This window comes from Lampris incognitus, chromosome 19 (assembly GCF_029633865.1).
Source record: "Lampris incognitus isolate fLamInc1 chromosome 19, fLamInc1.hap2, whole genome shotgun sequence".
Lineage (NCBI taxonomy): Eukaryota > Metazoa > Chordata > Actinopteri > Lampriformes > Lampridae > Lampris > Lampris incognitus.
Window position 1 is genome coordinate 38,779,849 of NC_079229.1, and position 21,658 is coordinate 38,801,506.

The 21,658-nt window shown below is 43.6% G+C and overlaps 1 protein-coding gene across 1 annotated transcript in view; it reads left to right on the forward strand.

Annotated features, from left to right (window-relative positions):
* The window catches only part of lama1 (laminin, alpha 1), a 208,739-nt gene that overhangs the window by 64,306 nt on the left and 122,775 nt on the right, over positions 1-21,658 (forward strand). The window contains 5 exon segments of the mRNA XM_056299265.1: positions 13,471-13,611; positions 13,765-13,883; positions 14,024-14,113; positions 19,001-19,194; positions 19,730-19,872. Of these exon segments, the coding sequence (XP_056155240.1) occupies positions 13,471-13,611; positions 13,765-13,883; positions 14,024-14,113; positions 19,001-19,194; positions 19,730-19,872 (687 nt within the window).

The following is a 21,658-nucleotide window of genomic DNA, read 5'->3' on the forward strand; positions in this document are numbered from 1 at the left end:
CAACATGTTATGTTAGACAGAGTGACAGTGAGAGGTGTCATCACTACAACATGTTTTGTTAGACAGAGTGACAGTGAGAGGTGTCATCACTACATGTTATGTTAGACAGAGTGACAGTGAGAGGTGTCATCACTACAACATGTTATGTTAGACAGAGTGACAGTGAGAGGTGTCATCACTACATGTTATGTTAGACAGAGTGACAGTGAGAGGTGTCATCACTACAACATGTTATGTTAGACAGAGTGACAGTGAGAGGTGTCATCACTACAACATGTTATGTTAGACAGAGTGACAGTGAGAGGTGTCATCACTACAACATGTTATGTTATACAGGTTGACAGTGAGAGGTGTCATCCCTACAACATGTTATGTTAGACAGAGTGACAGTGAGAGGTGTCATCACTACAACATGTTATGTTAGACAGAGTGACAGTGAGAGGTGTCATCACTACAACATGTTATGTTAGACAGAGTGACAGTGAGAGGTGTCATCACTACATGTTATGTTAGACAGAGGGACAGTGAGAGGTGTCATCACTACAACATGTTATGTTAGACAGAGTGACAGTGAGAGGTGTCATCACTACAACATGTTATGTTAGACAGAGTGACAGTGAGAGGTGTCATCACTACAACATGTTATGTTAGACAGAGTGACAGTGAGAGGTGTCATCACTACAACATGTTATGTTAGACAGAGTGACAGTGAGAGGTGTCATCACTACAACATGTTATGTTAGACAGAGTGACAGTGAGAGGTGTCATCACTACATGTTATGTTAGACAGAGTGACAGAGAGGTGTCATCACTACAACATGTTATGTTAGACAGAGTGACAGTGAGAGGTGTCATCACTACAACATGTTATGTTAGACAGAGTGACAGTGAGAGGTGTCATCACTACATGTTATGTTAGACAGAGTGACAGTGAGAGGTGTCATCACTACAACATGTTATGTTAGAGTGACAGTGAGAGGTGTCATCACTACAACATGTTATGTTAGACAGAGTGACAGTGAGAGGTGTCATCACTACAACATGTTATGTTAGACAGAGTGACAGTGAGAGGTGTCATCACTACAACATGTTATGTTAGACAGAGGGACAGTGAGAGGTGTCATCACTACAACATGTTATGTTAGACAGAGTGACAGTGAGAGGTGTCATCACTACAACATGTTATGTTAGACAGAGTGACAGTGAGAGGTGTCATCACTACAACATGTTATGTTAGACAGGTTGACAGTGAGAGGTGTCATCACTACAACATGTTATGTTAGACAGAGTGACAGTGAGAGGTGTCATCACTACAACATGTTATGTTAGACAGAGTGACAGTGAGACGTGTCATCACTACAACATGTTATGTTAGACAGAGGGACAGTGAGAGGTGTCATCACTACAACATGTTATGTTAGACAGAGTGACAGTGAGAGGTGTCATCACTACATGTTATGTTAGACAGAGTGACAGTGAGAGGTGTCATCACTACATGTTATGTTAGACAGAGTGACAGTGAGAGGTGTCATCACTACAACATGTTATGTTAGACAGAGTGACAGTGAGAGGTGTCATCACTACAACATGTTATGTTAGACAGAGTGACAGTGAGAGGTGTCATCACTACAACATGTTATGTTAGACAGAGTGACAGTGAGAGGTGTCATCACTACAACATGTTATGTTAGACAGAGTGACAGTGAGAGGTGTCATCACTACAACATGTTATGTTAGACAGAGTGACAGTGAGAGGTGTCATCACTACATGTTATGTTAGACAGAGTGACAGTGAGAGGTGTCATCACTACAACATGTTATGTTAGACAGAGTGACAGTGAGAGGTGTCATCACTACAACATGTTATGTTAGACAGAGTGACAGTGAGAGGTGTCATCACTACAACATGTTATGTTAGACAGAGTGACAGTGAGAGGTGTCATCACTACAACATGTTATGTTAGACAGAGTGACAGTGAGAGGTGTCATCACTACAACATGTTATGTTAGACAGAGTGACAGTGAGAGGTGTCATCACTACAACATGTTATGTTAGACAGAGTGACAGTGAGAGGTGTCATCACTACAACATGTTATGTTAGACAGAGTGACAGTGAGAGGTGTCATCACTACAACATGTTATGTTAGACAGAGTGACAGTGAGAGGTGTCATCACTACAACATGTTATGTTAGACAGAGTGACAGTGAGAGGTGTCATCACTACAACATGTTATGTTAGACAGAGTGACAGTGAGAGGTGTCATCACTACAACATGTTATGTTAGACAGAGTGACAGTGAGAGGTGTCATCACTACAACATGTTATGTTAGACAGAGTGACAGTGAGAGGTGTCATCACTACAACATGTTATGTTAGACAGAGTGACAGTGAGAGGTGTCATCACTACAACATGTTATGTTAGACAGAGGGACAGTGAGAGGTGTCATCACTACAACATGTTATGTTAGACAGAGGGACAGTGAGAGGTGTCATCACTACATGTTATGTTAGACAGAGTGACAGTGAGAGGTGTCATCACTACAACATGTTATGTTAGACAGAGTGACAGTGAGAGGTGTCATCACTACAACATGTTATGTTAGACAGAGTGACAGTGAGAGGTGTCATCACTACAACTGTTATGTTAGACAGAGTGACAGTGAGAGGTGTCATCACTACAACATGTTATGTTAGACAGAGGGACAGTGAGAGGTGTCATCACTACATGTTATGTTAGACAGAGTGACAGTGAGAGGTGTCATCACTACAACATGTTATGTTAGACAGAGGGACAGTGAGAGGTGTCATCACTACAACATGTTATGTTAGACAGAGTGACAGTGAGAGGTGTCATCACTACAACATGTTATGTTAGACAGAGTGACAGTGAGAGGTGTCATCACTACAACATGTTATGTTAGACAGAGTGACAGTGAGAGGTGTCATCACTACAACATGTTATGTTAGACAGAGTGACAGTGAGAGGTGTCATCACTACAACATGTTATGTTAGACAGAGTGACAGTGAGAGGTGTCATCACTACAACATGTTATGTTAGACAGAGTGACAGTGAGAGGTGTCATCACTACAACATGTTATGTTAGACAGAGTGACAGTGAGAGGTGTCATCACTACAACATGTTATGTTAGACAGAGTGACAGTGAGAGGTGTCATCACTACAACATGTTATGTTAGACAGAGTGACAGTGAGAGGTGTCATCACTACAACATGTTATGTTAGACAGAGTGACAGTGAGAGGTGTCATCACTACAACATGTTATGTTAGACAGAGTGACAGTGAGAGGTGTCATCACTACAACATGTTATGTTAGACAGAGTGACAGTGAGAGGTGTCATCACTACAACATGTTATGTTAGACAGAGTGACAGTGAGAGGTGTCATCACTACAACATGTTATGTTAGACAGAGTGACAGTGAGAGGTGTCATCACTACAACATGTTATGTTAGACAGAGTGACAGTGAGAGGTGTCATCACTACATGTTATGTTAGACAGAGTGACAGTGAGAGGTGTCATCACTACAACATGTTATGTTAGACAGAGTGACAGTGAGAGGTGTCATCACTACAACATGTTATGTTAGACAGAGTGACAGTGAGAGGTGTCATCACTACAACATGTTATGTTAGACAGAGTGACAGTGAGAGGTGTCATCACTACAACATGTTATGTTAGACAGAGTGACAGTGAGAGGTGTCATCACTACAACATGTTATGTTAGACAGAGTGACAGTGAGAGGTGTCATCACTACAACATGTTATGTTAGACAGAGTGACAGTGAGAGGTGTCATCACTACAACATGTTATGTTAGACAGAGTGACAGTGAGAGGTGTCATCACTACATGTTATGTTAGACAGAGTGACAGTGAGAGGTGTCATCACTACAACATGTTATGTTAGACAGAGGGACAGTGAGAGGTGTCATCACTACAACATGTTATGTTAGACAGAGTGACAGTGAGAGGTGTCATCACTACAACATGTTATGTTAGACAGAGTGACAGTGAGAGGTGTCATCACTACAACATGTTATGTTAGACAGAGTGACAGTGAGAGGTGTCATCACTACAACATGTTATGTTAGACAGAGTGACAGTGAGAGGTGTCATCACTACATGTTATGTTAGACAGAGTGACAGTGAGAGGTGTCATCACTACAACATGTTATGTTAGACAGAGTGACAGTGAGAGGTGTCATCACTACAACATGTTATGTTAGACAGAGTGACAGTGAGAGGTGTCATCACTACAACATGTTATGTTAGACAGAGTGACAGTGAGAGGTGTCATCACTACAACATGTTATGTTAGACAGAGTGACAGTGAGAGGTGTCATCACTACAACATGTTATGTTAGACAGAGTGACAGTGAGAGGTGTCATCACTACAACATGTTATGTTAGACAGAGGGACAGTGAGAGGTGTCATCCCTACAACATGTTATGTTAGACAGAGTGACAGTGAGAGGTGTCATCACTACAACATGTTATGTTAGACAGAGTGACAGTGAGAGGTGTCATCACTAACATGTTATGTTAGACAGAGTGACAGTGAGAGGTGTCACTACAACATGTTATGTTAGACAGAGTGACAGTGAGAGGTGTCATCACTACATGTTATGTTAGACAGAGTGACAGTGAGAGGTGTCATCACTACAACATGTTATGTTAGACAGAGTGACAGTGAGAGGTGTCATCACTACAACATGTTATGTTAGACAGAGTGACAGTGAGAGGTGTCATCACTACAACATGTTATGTTAGACAGAGTGACAGTGAGAGGTGTCATCACTACAACATGTTATGTTAGACAGAGTGACAGTGAGAGGTGTCATCACTACATGTTATGTTAGACAGAGTGACAGTGAGAGGTGTCATCACTACAACATGTTATGTTAGACAGAGTGACAGTGAGAGGTGTCATCACTACAACATGTTATGTTAGACAGAGTGACAGTGAGAGGTGTCATCACTACAACATGTTATGTTAGACAGAGTGACAGTGAGAGGTGTCATCACTACAACATGTTATGTTAGACAGAGGGACAGTGAGAGGTGTCATCACTACAACATGTTATGTTAGACAGAGTGACAGTGAGAGGTGTCATCACTACAACATGTTATGTTAGACAGAGGGACAGTGAGAGGTGTCATCACTACAACATGTTATGTTAGACAGAGTGACAGTGAGAGGTGTCATCACTACAACATGTTATGTTAGACAGAGTGACAGTGAGAGGTGTCATCCCTACAACATGTTATGTTAGACAGAGTGACAGTGAGAGGTGTCATCACTACAACATGTTATGTTAGACAGAGTGACAGTGAGAGGTGTCATCACTACAACATGTTATGTTAGACAGAGTGACAGTGAGAGGTGTCATCACTACAACATGTTATGTTAGACAGAGTGACAGTGAGAGGTGTCATCACTACAACATGTTATGTTAGACAGAGTGACAGTGAGAGGTGTCATCACTACAACATGTTATGTTAGACAGAGGGACAGTGAGAGGTGTCATCACTACAACATGTTATGTTAGACAGAGTGACAGTGAGAGGTGTCATCACTACAACATGTTATGTTAGACAGAGTGACAGTGAGAGGTGTCATCACTACATGTTATGTTAGACAGAGTGACAGTGAGAGGTGTCATCACTACAACATGTTATGTTAGACAGAGGGACAGTGAGAGGTGTCATCACTACATGTTATGTTAGACAGAGTGACAGTGAGAGGTGTCATCACTACAACATGTTATGTTAGACAGAGTGACAGTGAGAGGTGTCATCACTACAACATGTTATGTTAGACAGAGTGACAGTGAGAGGTGTCATCACTACAACATGTTATGTTAGACAGAGTGACAGTGAGAGGTGTCATCCCTACATGTTATGTTAGACAAAGTGACAGTGAGAGGTGTCATCACTACATGTTATGTTAGACAGAGTGACAGTGAGAGGTGTCATCACTACAACATGTTATGTTAGACAGAGTGACAGTGAGAGGTGTCATCCCTACAACATGTTATGTTAGACAGAGTGACAGTGAGAGGTGTCATCACTACAACATGTTATGTTAGACAGAGTGACAGTGAGAGGTGTCATCACTACAACATGTTATGTTAGACAGAGGGACAGTGAGAGGTGTCATCACTACAACATGTTATGTTAGACAGAGTGACAGTGAGAGGTGTCATCACTACAACATGTTATGTTAGACAGAGTGACAGTGAGAGGTGTCATCACTACAACATGTTATGTTAGACAGAGTGACAGTGAGAGGTGTCATCACTACAACATGTTATGTTAGACAGAGTGACAGTGAGAGGTGTCATCACTACAACATGTTATGTTAGACAGAGTGACAGTGAGAGGTGTCATCACTACAACATGTTATGTTAGACAGAGTGACAGTGAGAGGTGTCATCACTACAACATGTTATGTTAGACAGAGTGACAGTGAGAGGTGTCATCACTACAACATGTTATGTTAGACAGAGTGACAGTGAGAGGTGTCATCACTACAACATGTTATGTTAGACAGAGTGACAGTGAGAGGTGTCATCACTACAACATGTTATGTTAGACAGAGGGACAGTGAGAGGTGTCATCACTACAACATGTTATGTTAGACAGAGTGACAGTGAGAGGTGTCATCACTACAACATGTTATGTTAGACAGAGTGACAGTGAGAGGTGTCATCACTACATGTTATGTTAGACAGAGTGACAGTGAGAGGTGTCATCACTACAACATGTTATGTTAGACAGAGTGACAGTGAGAGGTGTCATCACTACAACATGTTATGTTAGACAGAGTGACAGTGAGAGGTGTCATCACTACAACATGTTATGTTAGACAGAGTGACAGTGAGAGGTGTCATCACTACAACATGTTATGTTAGACAGAGTGACAGTGAGAGGTGTCATCACTACAACATGTTATGTTAGACAGAGTGACAGTGAGAGGTGTCATCACTACAACATGTTATGTTAGACAGAGTGACAGTGAGAGGTGTCATCACTACAACATGTTATGTTAGACAGAGTGACAGTGAGAGGTGTCATCACTACATGTTATGTTAGACAGAGTGACAGTGAGAGGTGTCATCACTACAACATGTTATGTTAGACAGAGTGACAGTGAGAGGTGTCATCACTACAACATGTTATGTTAGACAGAGTGACAGTGAGAGGTGTCATCACTACAACATGTTATGTTAGACAGAGTGACAGTGAGAGGTGTCATCACTACAACATGTTATGTTAGACAGAGTGACAGTGAGAGGTGTCATCACTACAACATGTTATGTTAGACAGAGTGACAGTGAGAGGTGTCATCACTACAACATGTTATGTTAGACAGAGTGACAGTGAGAGGTGTCATCACTACATGTTATGTTAGACAGAGTGACAGTGAGAGGTGTCATCACTACAACATGTTATGTTAGACAGAGTGACAGTGAGAGGTGTCATCACTACATGTTATGTTAGACAGAGTGACAGTGAGAGGTGTCATCACTACAACATGTTATGTTAGACAGAGTGACAGTGAGAGGTGTCATCACTACAACATGTTATGTTAGACAGAGTGACAGTGAGAGGTGTCATCACTACAACATGTTATGTTAGACAGAGTGACAGTGAGAGGTGTCATCACTACAACATGTTATGTTAGACAGAGTGACAGTGAGAGGTGTCATCACTACAACATGTTATGTTAGACAGAGTGACAGTGAGAGGTGTCATCACTACAACATGTTATGTTAGACAGAGTGACAGTGAGAGGTGTCATCACTACAACATGTTATGTTAGACAGAGTGACAGTGAGAGGTGTCATCACTACAACATGTTATGTTAGACAGAGGGACAGTGAGAGGTGTCATCACTACAACATGTTATGTTAGACAGAGTGACAGTGAGAGGTGTCATCACTACAACATGTTATGTTAGACAGAGGGACAGTGAGAGGTGTCATCACTACAACATGTTATGTTAGACAGAGTGACAGTGAGAGGTGTCATCACTACAACATGTTATGTTAGACAGAGTGACAGTGAGAGGTGTCATCACTACAACATGTTATGTTAGACAGAGTGACAGTGGAGGTGTCATCACTACAACATGTTATGTTAGACAGAGTGACAGTGAGAGGTGTAATCACTACATATTATGTTAGACAGAGTGACAGTGAGAGGTGTCATCACTACAACATGTTATGTTAGACAGAGTGACAGTGAGAGGTGTCATCACTACAACATGTTATGTTAGACAGAGTGACAGTGAGAGGTGTCATCACTACAACATGTTATGTTAGACAGAGTGACAGTGAGAGGTGTCATCACTACAACATGTTATGTTAGACAGAGGGACAGTGAGAGGTGTCATCACTACAACATGTTATGTTATACAGGTTGACAGTGAGAGGTGTCATCACTACAACATGTTATGTTAGACAGAGTGACAGTGAGAGGTGTCATCACTACAACATGTTATGTTAGACAGAGTGACAGTGAGAGGTGTCATCACTACTACATGTTATGTTAGACAGAGTGACAGTGAGACGTGTCATCACTACAACATGTTATGTTAGACAGAGTGACAGTGAGAGGTGTCATCACTACAACATGTTATGTTAGACAGAGTGACAGTGAGAGGTGTCATCACTACAACATGTTATGTTAGACAGAGTGACAGTGAGAGGTGTCATCACTACATGTTATGTTAGACAGAGTGACAGTGAGAGGTGTCATCACTACAACATGTTATGTTAGACAGAGTGACAGTGAGAGGTGTCATCCCTACAACATGTTATGTTAGACAGAGTGACAGTGAGAGGTGTCATCACTACAACATGTTATGTTAGACAGAGTGAAAGTGAGAGGTGTCATCACTACAACATGTTATGTTAGACAGAGTGACAGTGAGAGGTGTCATCACTACAACATGTTATGTTAGACAGAGTGACAGTGAGAGGTGTCATCACTACAACATGTTATGTTAGACAGAGTGACAGTGAGAGGTGTCATCACTACAACATGTTATGTTAGACAGAGTGACAGTGAGAGGTGTCATCACTACATGTTATGTTAGACAGAGTGACAGTGAGAGGTGTCATCACTACAACATGTTATGTTAGACAGAGTGACAGTGAGAGGTGTCATCACTACAACATGTTATGTTAGACAGAGTGACAGTGAGAGGTGTCATCACTACAACATGTTATGTTAGACAGAGTGACAGTGAGAGGTGTCATCACTACAACATGTTATGTTAGACAGAGGGACAGTGAGAGGTGTCATCACTACAACATGTTATGTTAGACAGAGTGACAGTGAGAGGTGTCATCACTACAACATGTTATGTTAGACAGAGTGACAGTGAGAGGTGTCATCCCTACAACATGTTATGTTAGACAGAGTGACAGTGAGAGGTGTCATCACTACAACATGTTATGTTAGACAGAGTGACAGTGGAGGTGTCATCACTACAACATGTTATGTTAGACAGAGTGACAGTGAGAGGTGTCATCACTACAACATGTTATGTTAGACAGAGTGACAGTGAGAGGTGTCATCACTACATGTTATGTTAGACAGAGTGACAGTGAGAGGTGTCATCACTACAACATGTTATGTTAGACAGAGTGACAGTGAGAGGTGTCATCACTACATGTTATGTTAGACAGAGTGACAGTGAGAGGTGTCATCACTACAACATGTTATGTTAGACAGAGTGACAGTGAGAGGTGTCATCACTACATGTTATGTTAGACAGAGTGACAGTGAGAGGTGTCATCACTACAACATGTTATGTTAGACAGAGTGACAGTGAGAGGTGTCATCACTACAACATGTTATGTTAGACAGAGTGACAGTGAGAGGTGTCATCACTACAACATGTTATGTTAGACAGAGTGACAGTGAGAGGTGTCATCACTACATGTTATGTTAGACAGAGTGACAGTGAGAGGTGTCATCACTACAACATGTTATGTTAGACAGAGGGACAGTGAGAGGTGTCATCACTACAACATGTTATGTTAGACAGAGTGACAGTGAGAGGTGTCATCACTACAACATGTTATGTTAGACAGAGTGACAGTGAGAGGTGTCATCACTACATGTTATGTTATACAGGTTGACAGTGAGAGGTGTCATCACTACAACATGTTATGTTAGACAGAGGGACAGTGAGAGGTGTCATCACTACAACATGTTATGTTAGACAGAGTGACAGTGAGAGGTGTCATCACTACAACATGTTATGTTAGACAGAGTGACAGTGAGAGGTGTCATCACTACAACATGTTTTGTTAGACAGAGTGACAGTGAGAGGTGTCATCACTACAACATGTTATGTTAGACAGAGTGACAGTGAGAGGTGTCATCACTACAACATGTTATGTTAGACAGAGTGACAGTGAGAGGTGTCATCACTACAACATGTTATGTTAGACAGAGTGACAGTGAGAGGTGTCATCACTACATGTTATGTTAGACAGAGTGACAGTGAGAGGTGTCATCACTACAACATGTTATGTTAGACAGAGTGACAGTGAGAGGTGTCATCACTACAACATGTTATGTTAGACAGAGTGACAGTGAGAGGTGTCATCACTACAACATGTTATGTTAGACAGAGTGACAGTGAGAGGTGTCATCACTACATATTATGTTAGACAGAGTGACAGTGAGAGGTGTCATCACTACAACATGTTATGTTAGACAGAGGGACAGTGAGAGGTGTCATCACTACATGTTATGTTAGACAGAGTGACAGTGAGAGGTGTCATCACTACAACATGTTATGTTAGACAGAGTGACAGTGAGAGGTGTCATCACTACAACATGTTATGTTAGACAGAGTGACAGTGAGAGGTGTCATCACTACAACATGTTATGTTAGACAGAGTGACAGTGAGAGGTGTCATCCCTACAACATGTTATGTTAGACAGAGTGACAGTGAGAGGTGTCATCACTACAACATGTTATGTTAGACAGAGTGACAGTGAGAGGTGTCATCACTACAACATGTTATGTTAGACAGAGTGACAGTGAGAGGTGTCATCACTACAACATGTTATGTTAGACAGAGTGACAGTGAGAGGTGTCATCACTACAACATGTTATGTTAGACAGAGTGACAGTGAGAGGTGTCATCACTACAACATGTTATGTTAGACAGAGTGACAGTGGAGGTGTCATCACTACAACATGTTATGTAGAAATTGTTATGTTTGCCTCTGGGAACACCGTGGGTGCTTTTCTTGCCATTTGTGTCACTGCCTCTGACACCCCCTCTCCTTCTGAGCGCAGGTCGCTGGTGCCCGTGCGGGTGATCATGTTGTCCAGGTGGTCAAGTGTGGATGGGCAGAGCAGATGAAATGTTTTATCTGCGGTCAGGCACCAGAACTTTGCCACCTTGTGTCTGGGAACAGCTTCCTGTGGTGTAGGAGTCTCCCATTTGAGTCAATAAGGATGGCTGTTTTGGGAGGTTGTGTGTGTAGTGGAGGTCTGGCAGGTGGGGGTTGAGGAGGGGCTGGCTGTGTGGCCGGCGCTATGTCAGGCTGCGGGGCAGTGGGGCTGGGGGGCTGGCTGGTCTCAGGGTTTACTGTCTGTCTGTGAGCCTGTGGTCAGGCACTGGGGCTGCTCTGCTGCTGTCACGCTGAGCAGCTGCTGACTGAGACTTTTAACGTCTGTCTCTCTCTGCTCTAGCTCCTGTCTCACTCTAGACAGAGTCTGTCTCTTTCTGCTCCAGCTCCTGTCTCACTCTAGACAGTCTGTCTCTCTCTGCTCCAGCTCCTGTCTCACTCTAGACAGAGTCTGTCTCTCTCTGCCCCAGCTCCTGTCTCACTCTAGACAGTCTGTCTCTCTCTGCTCCAGCTCCTGTCTCAATCTAGACAGAGTCTGTCTCTCTCTCTGCTCCAGCTCCTGTCTCACTCTAGACAGTCTGTCTCTCTCTGCTCCAGCTCCTGTCTCATTCTAGACAGAGTCTGTCTCTCTCTGCCCCAGCTCCTGTTTCATTCTAGACAGTCTGTCTCTCTCTGCTCCAGCTCCTGTCTCACTCTAGACAGAGTCTGTCTCTTTCTGCTCCAGCTCCTGTCTCACTCTAGACAGTCTGTCTCTCTCTGCTCCAGCTCCTGTCTCACTCTAGACAGTCTGTCTCTCTCTGCCCCAGCTCCTGTCTCACTCTAGACAGTCTGTCTCTCTCTGCTCCAGCTCCTGTCTCAATCTAGACAGAGTCTGTCTCTCTCTGCTCCAGCTCCTGTCTCACTCTAGACAGTCTGTCTCTCTCTGCTCCAGCTCCTGTCTCACTCTAGACAGAGTCTGTCTCTCTCTGCCCCAGCTCCTGTCTCACTCTAGACAGTCTGTCTCTCTCTGCTCCAGCTCCTGTCTCAATCTAGACAGAGTCTGTCTCTCTCTGCTCCAGCTCCTGTCTCACTGTAGACAGTTTGTCTCTCTCTGCTCCAGCTCCTGTCTCACTCTAGACAGAGAATCTTGTAGAGCACCGTTTTCCTGATGGAGTGCACCTATGTTGTCACCTAGCTCTGTCATTGTGAGTCTGGTCTCTTCTTTGAGTAGCCTCAGCTCTTCTTTTAGCTGCTGGATAGTATCACTCTCACAGGGTTTGTTTTCTCTGAGCTCCGTGAGCTCGACCTCCAGCGGTGAGAGACAGTCCTGGAGGTGCTGCACAGACACAGGTGTTCTGGGGGTCTGAGGAATGTGCGGGGCCGTGCCTGCCATAGGGGGGGAGGGAAAACCAGAGGCACAAGGGGTTGGGGGGCTGGCTCTGTGGGCTGAGGGCTGTGGCTCTGACTCTGACTGATGCTGCAGTTTGAGGCAGGGACTTTTTTTCCTTCTCATCTCAGCAAGGGACTTTAGGTTTGTAAAGATTTCTCTAGACTGTCCTCTGAACCTGAATCATTACAGCACCGTTGTTATAATTGTTTATGTTGAATTTAGGGTCAGTGTCCATGTAAAGCTGTCTCATGGCTCTGTCGGCGGCCATGTTCAGCTGTTTGTTGGCTGAGCAGAGAGCAGTATGCCAGGCAGGTGGGTGCCCTGTGTAGAAGAGCAGATCAGATGTGTGTCAAGAGTTTCTGGGGATTCTGTCAGTACACTGAGTTTGTACTTCCTTCTCCCTGTCTCACTGCTTACATCTGCTGGGTATGCAAATATGATGTTGCTCTCTCTCTGTGTCTCTCTCTCTCTGTCTCTGTCTCTCTGTCTCTGTATTGTTGATGATGAGCTGATCTTGGGGAGTGTCCTGAGATGATTTACATTCTGTTCATTTTTTGTTACTAACCATGTTGATCTTTGTGTTGTAACTTCTTTGTGATTTTTATTAAAGTATTGTTGAAAATCAAAAATCTCTCTGTCTGTCTCTCTCTGTGTCTGTCTATCTCTGTCTCTCTGTGTGTCTGTCTGGGTTCAGGAGTGTGCTCCAGGTTATCATCATCAGCCGGCATCAGAGCTGGCTGGGTGGAGCAGCAGACAGCTCTACATCAGACCCTGTGTTCCCTGCCAGTGTAACAACCACACACACACCTGTGACCTGGACACTGGAGACTGTCAGGTACACACATCCTGAAGCTTTCTGAGATCACTCACAGCTCATCTGAACCAGCTGCTGTGTACAGAAAATACTTCCCTTTAATTCAGACAACTAGCAGAACGGCTTTCTCTGACTGATGAAAGTGATTTCAGGTGTTTCTTTTTCTCCTTCCAGAGCTGCCAGCACCACACCACTGGGAGGCACTGTGAGCTCTGTGCCCCAGGGTATTATGGGAAAGTTACAGGGTCAATCAATGACTGCTCCCTGTGTGCCTGCCCCCTAAAGGACAACAGGTCTCATTACAACGTTCCTCCCTTATGTTCAGTTCTTCTCTGTAAGTCTTCTCATCTCTTCTCTGTTCTTCTTAAACTCACTATGTGTGTGTGTGTGCGTGTGTGTGTGTGTGTGTGTGTGTGTGTGTTTGGTGTGGTAGTTTCAGTCCTACCTGTGAGTTGCAGGGAGTGTTTGGTGATTTCCGCTGTACAGCCTGTCAGCCGGGGTATGAGGGGAGATACTGTGAGAGGTGAGAGAGCTGAAACTTGGTTTCTACTGACACAGGTGGTAGAACTTACAGACTGCGCTTCTTACAGGCTGCACTTCTTACAGACTGTGCTTCTTACAGGCTGCACTTCTTACAGACTGTGCTTCTTACAGGCTGCACTTCTTACAGACTGTGCTTCTTACAGGCTGCACTTCTTACAGGCTGCACTTCTGTTCAATATATGTTAGACAGTCTGTCTTTAACATGCTACATATCCTGGGCTCAAGAAGTGTTGGCACCCCGACTGCCAATTCTCTAAAAATATCATAAAAAAAATAAGTAATGAGGGCAACCGGGTAGCGTGGCGGTCTATTTCGTTGCCTACCAACACAGGGATCGCCAGTTCGGATCCCCGTGTTACCTCTGGCTTGGTAGGGCGTCCCCACACACACAGTTAGCCGTGTCTGCAGGTAGGAAGCCAGATGTGGGTATGTGTTGTGGTTGCTGCACTAGCGCCTCCTCTGGTCAGTCAGGGTGTCTGTTCAGAGGGGAGGGGGAATTGGGGGGGGAATAGCATGATCCTCCCACACGCTACGTCCCCCTGGTGAAACTCCTCACTATCAGGTGAAAAGAAGTGGTTGGTGACTCCACATGTATGGGAGCAGACATGGTAGTCTGTAGCCCTCCTGGATCAGCAGAGGGGGTGGAGCAGAGACCGGGACGGCTCAGAAGAGTGGGGCAATTGGCTGGATACAATTGGGGAGAAAAAGGGGGGAAAGTCTTTTAAAAAGAAGAATAGTGCGAGAAGCAAAAAACGGAATACCTATGTGTGAATGAGAGGGAGGACAGTGGAATGGTGAGGATGCAAGGAGTGGAGACGATGAAGGTGTAGGGCTTTAAATACTTGGGGTGAACTGTCCAAAGTAACGGGGAGTGCAGAAGAGAGGCGAAGAAGAGAGTGCAGGCAGGGCGGAGTGGGTGGAGAAGAGTGTCAGGAGTGATTCGTGACAGAAGGGTACCAGCAAGAGTTAAAGGGAAGGTTTACAAGATGGTGGTGAGAACAGCTATGTTATATGGTTTGGAGAGAATGGTACTGATGGATCTCTCATTGGGAGTGATGAAGAAGGACAGGATTAGGAATGAGTATAATAGAGGGACAGCTCAGATTGGACAGTTTGGAGACAAAGCAAGAGAGACAAGATTTAGATGGTGTGGACATGTGTGGAGGAGAGATGCTGGGTATACTGGGAGAAGGATGCTGAATATGGAGCTGCCAGGGAAGAGGAGAAGAGGAAGGCCAAAGAGGAGGTTTATGGATGTGGTGAGGGAGGACATGCAGGTGGCTGGTGTGACAGAGGAAGATGCAGAGGACAGGAAGAGATGGAAACGGATGATCCGCTGTGGCGCCCCCTAACGGGAGCAGCCGAAAGTAGTAGTAGTAGTAGTAGTGGTAGTAATGAGACAAGCAAAAAACTCCCCAAGAATCACTTTAAAAGAATTGCAGGCCTTGTTGGCATCTTGGGGTCACCAGGTTTCAGAAGGCACCACCAGATGCCACCTGTATAGCCACAAGCTCCAGGAAGGAAGTCTTTGCTGACCTCGAGACACACAGGCAAGTTCTTCACGTTTGCCAAATGTCATTTGAACGTCATTTTGGTCAGATACATCATCGGCACGGTGGCGCAGTGGTTAGTGCGGTCGCCTCACAGCAAGAAGGTCCTGGGTTCGAACCCCAGGGTAGTCATTACATTACATTACAGTCATTTAGTCGACCCTTTTATCCAAAGCGACTTACAATAAGTGCATCATTTAACGTAGGAAATCAGGAGAACTACTAGTCATCAGAGGTCATAAGTGCATCAACAAGCATCGAAGAGCAAAACCAGTGCTAAAGTAAAAGCTCAAGAAAGAGATTTTTTTTAAATGAGTGAATACAATAAGTGCTAAGAGCAAGTAACAGGGTAGTAGTTCTTAAAGAACCAGGCGTCCCGAGGCAGCAGAGCGAAGTGGTTGGGCGGGGATGAGGGCTTGACCGTGGCCTGAAGATAGGAAGGAGCTGTTCCTTTCACTGCCCTGTAGGCTAGTACCAGAGTCTTAAACTGGATGCGAGCAGCTACTGGGAGCCAGTGTAGGGACATGAGAAGGGGAGTTGTGTGGAAGAACTTAGGATGGTTGAACACCAGACGAGCTGCAGCTTTCTGAACAAGTTCCAGAGTTCTGATGGCTGACGCCGGGGCACCAGCAAGCAGGGAGTTGCTGTAGTCCAGCCGGGAGATGACCAGAGCCTGGATGAGCACCTGTGCCATCTCGTCGGTGAGGAATGGGCGAATCCTCCTGATGTTATAGAGGAGAAACCTGCAGGAGCGAGCAACCGATGCAACGTTTGCAGCAAACGACGGTTGGTCGTCCAGGATCACACCCAGATTCCTCACAGTCCGAGTTGGCGTCACCACGGTGTTGTCAATTGTGATGGCCAGGTCTCGGTGCGGGCAACCTTTCCCCTGGAGGAACATCAGCTCTGTCTTGTCCAGATTGAGCTTCAGGTGGTGTGTCGCCATCCACTCCGAAATGTCGGTCAAGCACACAGCAATGTGTGTCTCTACTTGTGTGTCAGAGGGAGGGAGGACAAGATCAGCTGGGTGACATAGGCATAACAATGGTAAGAGAAGTCATGTGAGCAAATAACAGAACCCAGGGATGTCGTGTACAGGGAGAACAAGAGGGGACCCAGAACCGAACCTTGTGGAACGCCTGTAGTCAGTCTGCGAGGCTCCGACACAGATCCCCTCCATGTCACCCGGTAGGAGCGACCCGTCAGGTAGGTTGAAAACATTGAGAGTGCAGAGCCTGTGACACCTAGCCCCTCGAGGGTAGAGAGGAGGATCTGGTGGTTCACTGTGTCAAACGCAGCTGACAGGTCCAGGAGGATCAGGACAGAGGAGAGAGCTTTTGCTCTCGTAGAGTGCAGTGATTCTGTCACTGCAAGGAGGGCCATCTCTGTCAAGTGACCCACCCTGAACCCAGACTGGGTAGGGAAGAGAAGGGTAGTCCAGCCTTGGGGGTCATCCCAGACACAAGAATGTGGCTGCCTATGCCAGAAGGCTGGCTGGTAGCTGGGTTGAAGTGGAGAGAGAGGGCAGTTGATACCACAGACACAAGAACGAGAAGGATCTTGAAAAGAGCTGCATGAAGGAATTGTCTAACATCCCTCCAAACCTCTTCCTCAACCCTGGCAAGCAGTACAGGGAAGGACTCCACGCTGTTCTCCTTGCCAGAGGTGGTTGTACCACGTACTAAGACTTTGGAGTAGTACTTTGGAGAAGGTCTTTTTCTTTTTTTTATTGAATAAATGTATGGTTTTGGTGGTTCCATCAATTATTTTCACTTCTTGGCGTTTTGAGTTTGTCTTGTGATGATATTGTTTATTTTTTATAATGATGATATTGTTTATTTTTTATAATTATATTTTTTATAATGATGATATTATTTATTTTTTATAATGATTTTTTTTATAATAATAATATTGTTTATTTTTTGTAACCTTTTTGGTGTATTGCCAGTCAGCGGTGACAATATTTCTTGATCCCACTGTATATACAGTACACTATACATATTACTACAGATAAACAGTACACTATACATATTACTACATATATACAGTACACTATACATATTACTACATATACAGTACACTATACATATTACTACTTATAGAGAGTACACTATATATATTACTACATATACAGTACACTATGCGTATTGCTACATATAGATAGTACACATACGTATTACTACGTATACAGTACACTATAGCTAATGCTACATATAGATAGTACACTATACGTATTACTATGTATACAGTACACTATACATATTACTACATATAGACATGTATTATTACATATAGACATGTATTACTACATATAGAAAGTATTACTACATATAGACATGTATGCTCTACATATAAACAGTATTACTACATATAGACATGTATTACTACATATAGACTGCATATAGACAGTATTACTATATATAGCTATGTATTACTACACATAGGCAGTATTACTACAGATAGACATGTATTACTACATATATAAACAGTATTACTACATATAGACTACATATGACAGTGTTACTACATATAGACTATTACTACATATAGACTATTACTACATATAGACATGCATTACTACATATAGACAATATTACCACATATAGACTACATATGACAGTGTTACTACATATAGACAGTATTACTACATATTGACATGTATTACTACGTATAGACAGTATTACCACATATAGACTACATATGACAGTGTTACTACATATAGACAGTATTACTACATATATACATGTATTACTACATATAGACAGTATTACTACATATAGACTACATATGACAGTGCTACTACATATAGACTATTACTACATATAGACATTTATTACTACATGTAGACAGTATTACTACATATAGACATGCATTACTACATATAGACAGTATTACCACATATAGACTACATATGACAGTATTACTACATATAGACAGAATTACTACATATAGACATGTATTACTACATATAGACAGTATTACTACATATATACATGTATTACTACATATAGACAGTATTACTACATATAGACTACATATGACAGTGTTACTACATATAGACTATTACTACATACAGACATTTATTACTCCATGTAGACAGTATTACTACATATAGACTACATATGACAGTGTTACTACATATAGACTATTACTACATATAGACATTTATTACTACATATAGACAGTATTACTACATATAGACATGCATTACTACATATAGACAGTATTACCACATATAGACTACATATAGACAGTATTACCACATATAGACAGTATTACTACATATAGACAGTATTCTCTACATGTCGGTTTCTCAGGTGCTCGGTGGGGTTTTTCGGGGACCCCTCGGTCTCTGGTGGACTGTGTCAGTCTTGTACGTGCAGTATCTGGGGCTCCGTGCATGCTGTTTGTGACGCCCTGACAGGCCAGTGTGAGTGTAAACTGGGGGTCAAAGGTCAGATCTGCAATCAGTGTGACGAGAGGCTCGTCCTGGAGGGAGGACAGTGTTTGTGTGAGTATCAGTAAGAGACACAGAAACACAAACACACATACATGTTACATATCTCCTCACCCTCCCTCTCTGTCTTACAAAACAATCATTGAAACTCACTGAAATCCATATAATCTTGTTGTGATGTTGTCGTGTTGGGTTGTTGTTTTGTTTTCTTGTGATGCTGTCATATTGTGACGTTGTCGTGTTGTTGTGGTTTGATGTTGCTGTGTTGTTGTGATGTTTTGTTTTTCTTGTGATGTGTTGTTTTGATGTTGTGATGTTGTGTTACTGTTGTCATGTTGTTGTGGTGTGATGTCGCTGTGTTGTCTTGTTTTTCTTGTGATGTCATGTTGTGTTTTTTTCTTGTGGTCATGTTGTTTTCTTGTGATGTGTTGTTGTCATGTTGTTGTGGTGTGATGTTGCTGTGTTGTTGTTCTTCTTGTGACGTTGTCATGTTGTGATGCTTTGTTTTTCTTGTGATGTTGTTGTCACATAATTGTGTTGTTGCTGCTGTGACTTTCTTGTGATCTTGAGTTTCTGTCCTGTCCATCAGCTTGTGATGATGACTGTACTGGGGCTTTACTGGACTTACTGGACGTGATGAACCGGCGCTTCCTGTCTGTCAATCTGACCGGTCTTAGCCGAGCCCCTTACAGCCAGCTGGTGGTGCTAGAAAACCAAACCACAGATGTACAGGTACACACCAGACACACACACCAGAGATGGACCAACTCATTCTTTTTCAAGTCACAAGGAAGTCTTTTCTCCCGGCCAACTACCCCACTCTGCCGAGCCGTCCCGGTCTCTGCTCCTCCCCCTCTGCTGATCCGGGGAGGGCTGCAGACTACCACATGTCTCCTCCCATACATGTGGAGTCACCAGCCACTTCTTTTCACCAGACAGTGAGGAGTTTCACCAGGGGGACGTAGCTCGTGGGAGGAACATGCTATTCCCCCCAGTTCCTCCTCCCCCCTGAACAGGTGCCCCAACCGACCAGAAGAGGCGCTAGTGCAGCAACCAGGACACATATCCACATCTGGCTTCCCGCCCACAGACACGGTCAGTTGTGTCTGTAGAGACGCCCGACCAAGCTGGAGGTAACACGGGGATTCGAACTGGTGATTGCCATGTTGGTAGGCAACAGAATAATCAAATCAATTTTATTTGTATAGCCCAATATCACAAATTACAAATTTGCCTCAGTGGGCTTAACAGCAACACACATCCTGTCCTTAGACCCTCTCATCGGATAAGGAACAACTCCCTAAAAAAACCCTTTAACAGGGAGGAAAAACTAGGAAGAAACCTCAGGGAGAGCAACAGAGGAGGATCTCTCTCCTAAGACGGACAGCGTGCAATGGATGTTGTGTTCACGCAATTTACATAATACAACATTGAAAGAGGATAACAGAATTATAATGGACATAGAATTTATGAAGAACATGATGCACAGGATGCCAAGCAGTGTCCACATGCCAACGGAGCAGTCCAGGGCCCAAGCCACACGACCAGCATCATCATGTAAAAAAGAAAAACTTATGTGAGGAGTGGAAGGGCAGGCAGCATCCAAATGGTGACCACCATCACCATGGAGACCTGGGAGGAGAACCAACTGCACATGCACACAAGGGAGACTCACATGACACCATTCAAACACAGAGAAAGAGAAAGGAGAAGACATCATTCAGAGAGAGAGAAAATACTTGTTAGAGAAGAGAACAGTTTGCAATAGTCATTAGCCATAATCAATTAAGTCATCAGTTAGTCATAATCTATACTCTGTAATCTATATTCGATAATCTGGTGGGCAGAACAGTGGTTGGTAAATTCATTGAGACAGAAAACCAACCCGCCATCCAGTACAGGTTGTGAAGCACTCAACTTAAAGGCAACTAATTGTAAGCTAAGGCAAAAAGATGAGTTTTAAGTTTGGATTTAAAGACTCAACAGACTCTGGTTGTCTGATGGCAGCAGGCAGGTTATTCCACAACAATGGAGCCCGATAGGAAAAGGCCCTGCTGCCACCAGATGACTTCTTTTTAACTTTGGGTACACACAGGAGCCCTGTATTTTGAGAACGAAGTGCTCGAGATGGCATGTAAGGTTTAAGGAGATCAGACAGGTAGGATGGAGCAAGCCCATTTAGGATTTTAGTCAGCAGAAGCACCTTGTATTCTGATCTAACATGGATAGGAAGCCAATGAAGGGAGGCAAGAATTGGTGTAATATGGTCAAATTTCCTAGATCTAGTTAGGATTCTAGCAGCAGCATTCTGAACCAGCTGAAGACTTTTAGTACTAGAATGTGGCAGACCTGAGAACAGAACCTTACAGTAATCAGGTCTGGATGAAACAAATGCATGTATTACAGTCTCTGCGTCAGCCATGGAGAGAAAAGACCGAATCTTTGCTTTGTTACGTAAGTGAAAAAAGGCAGTCTTGGTGATTTCTTTAATGTGCTTATCAAAGGAAAGGCTGGGATC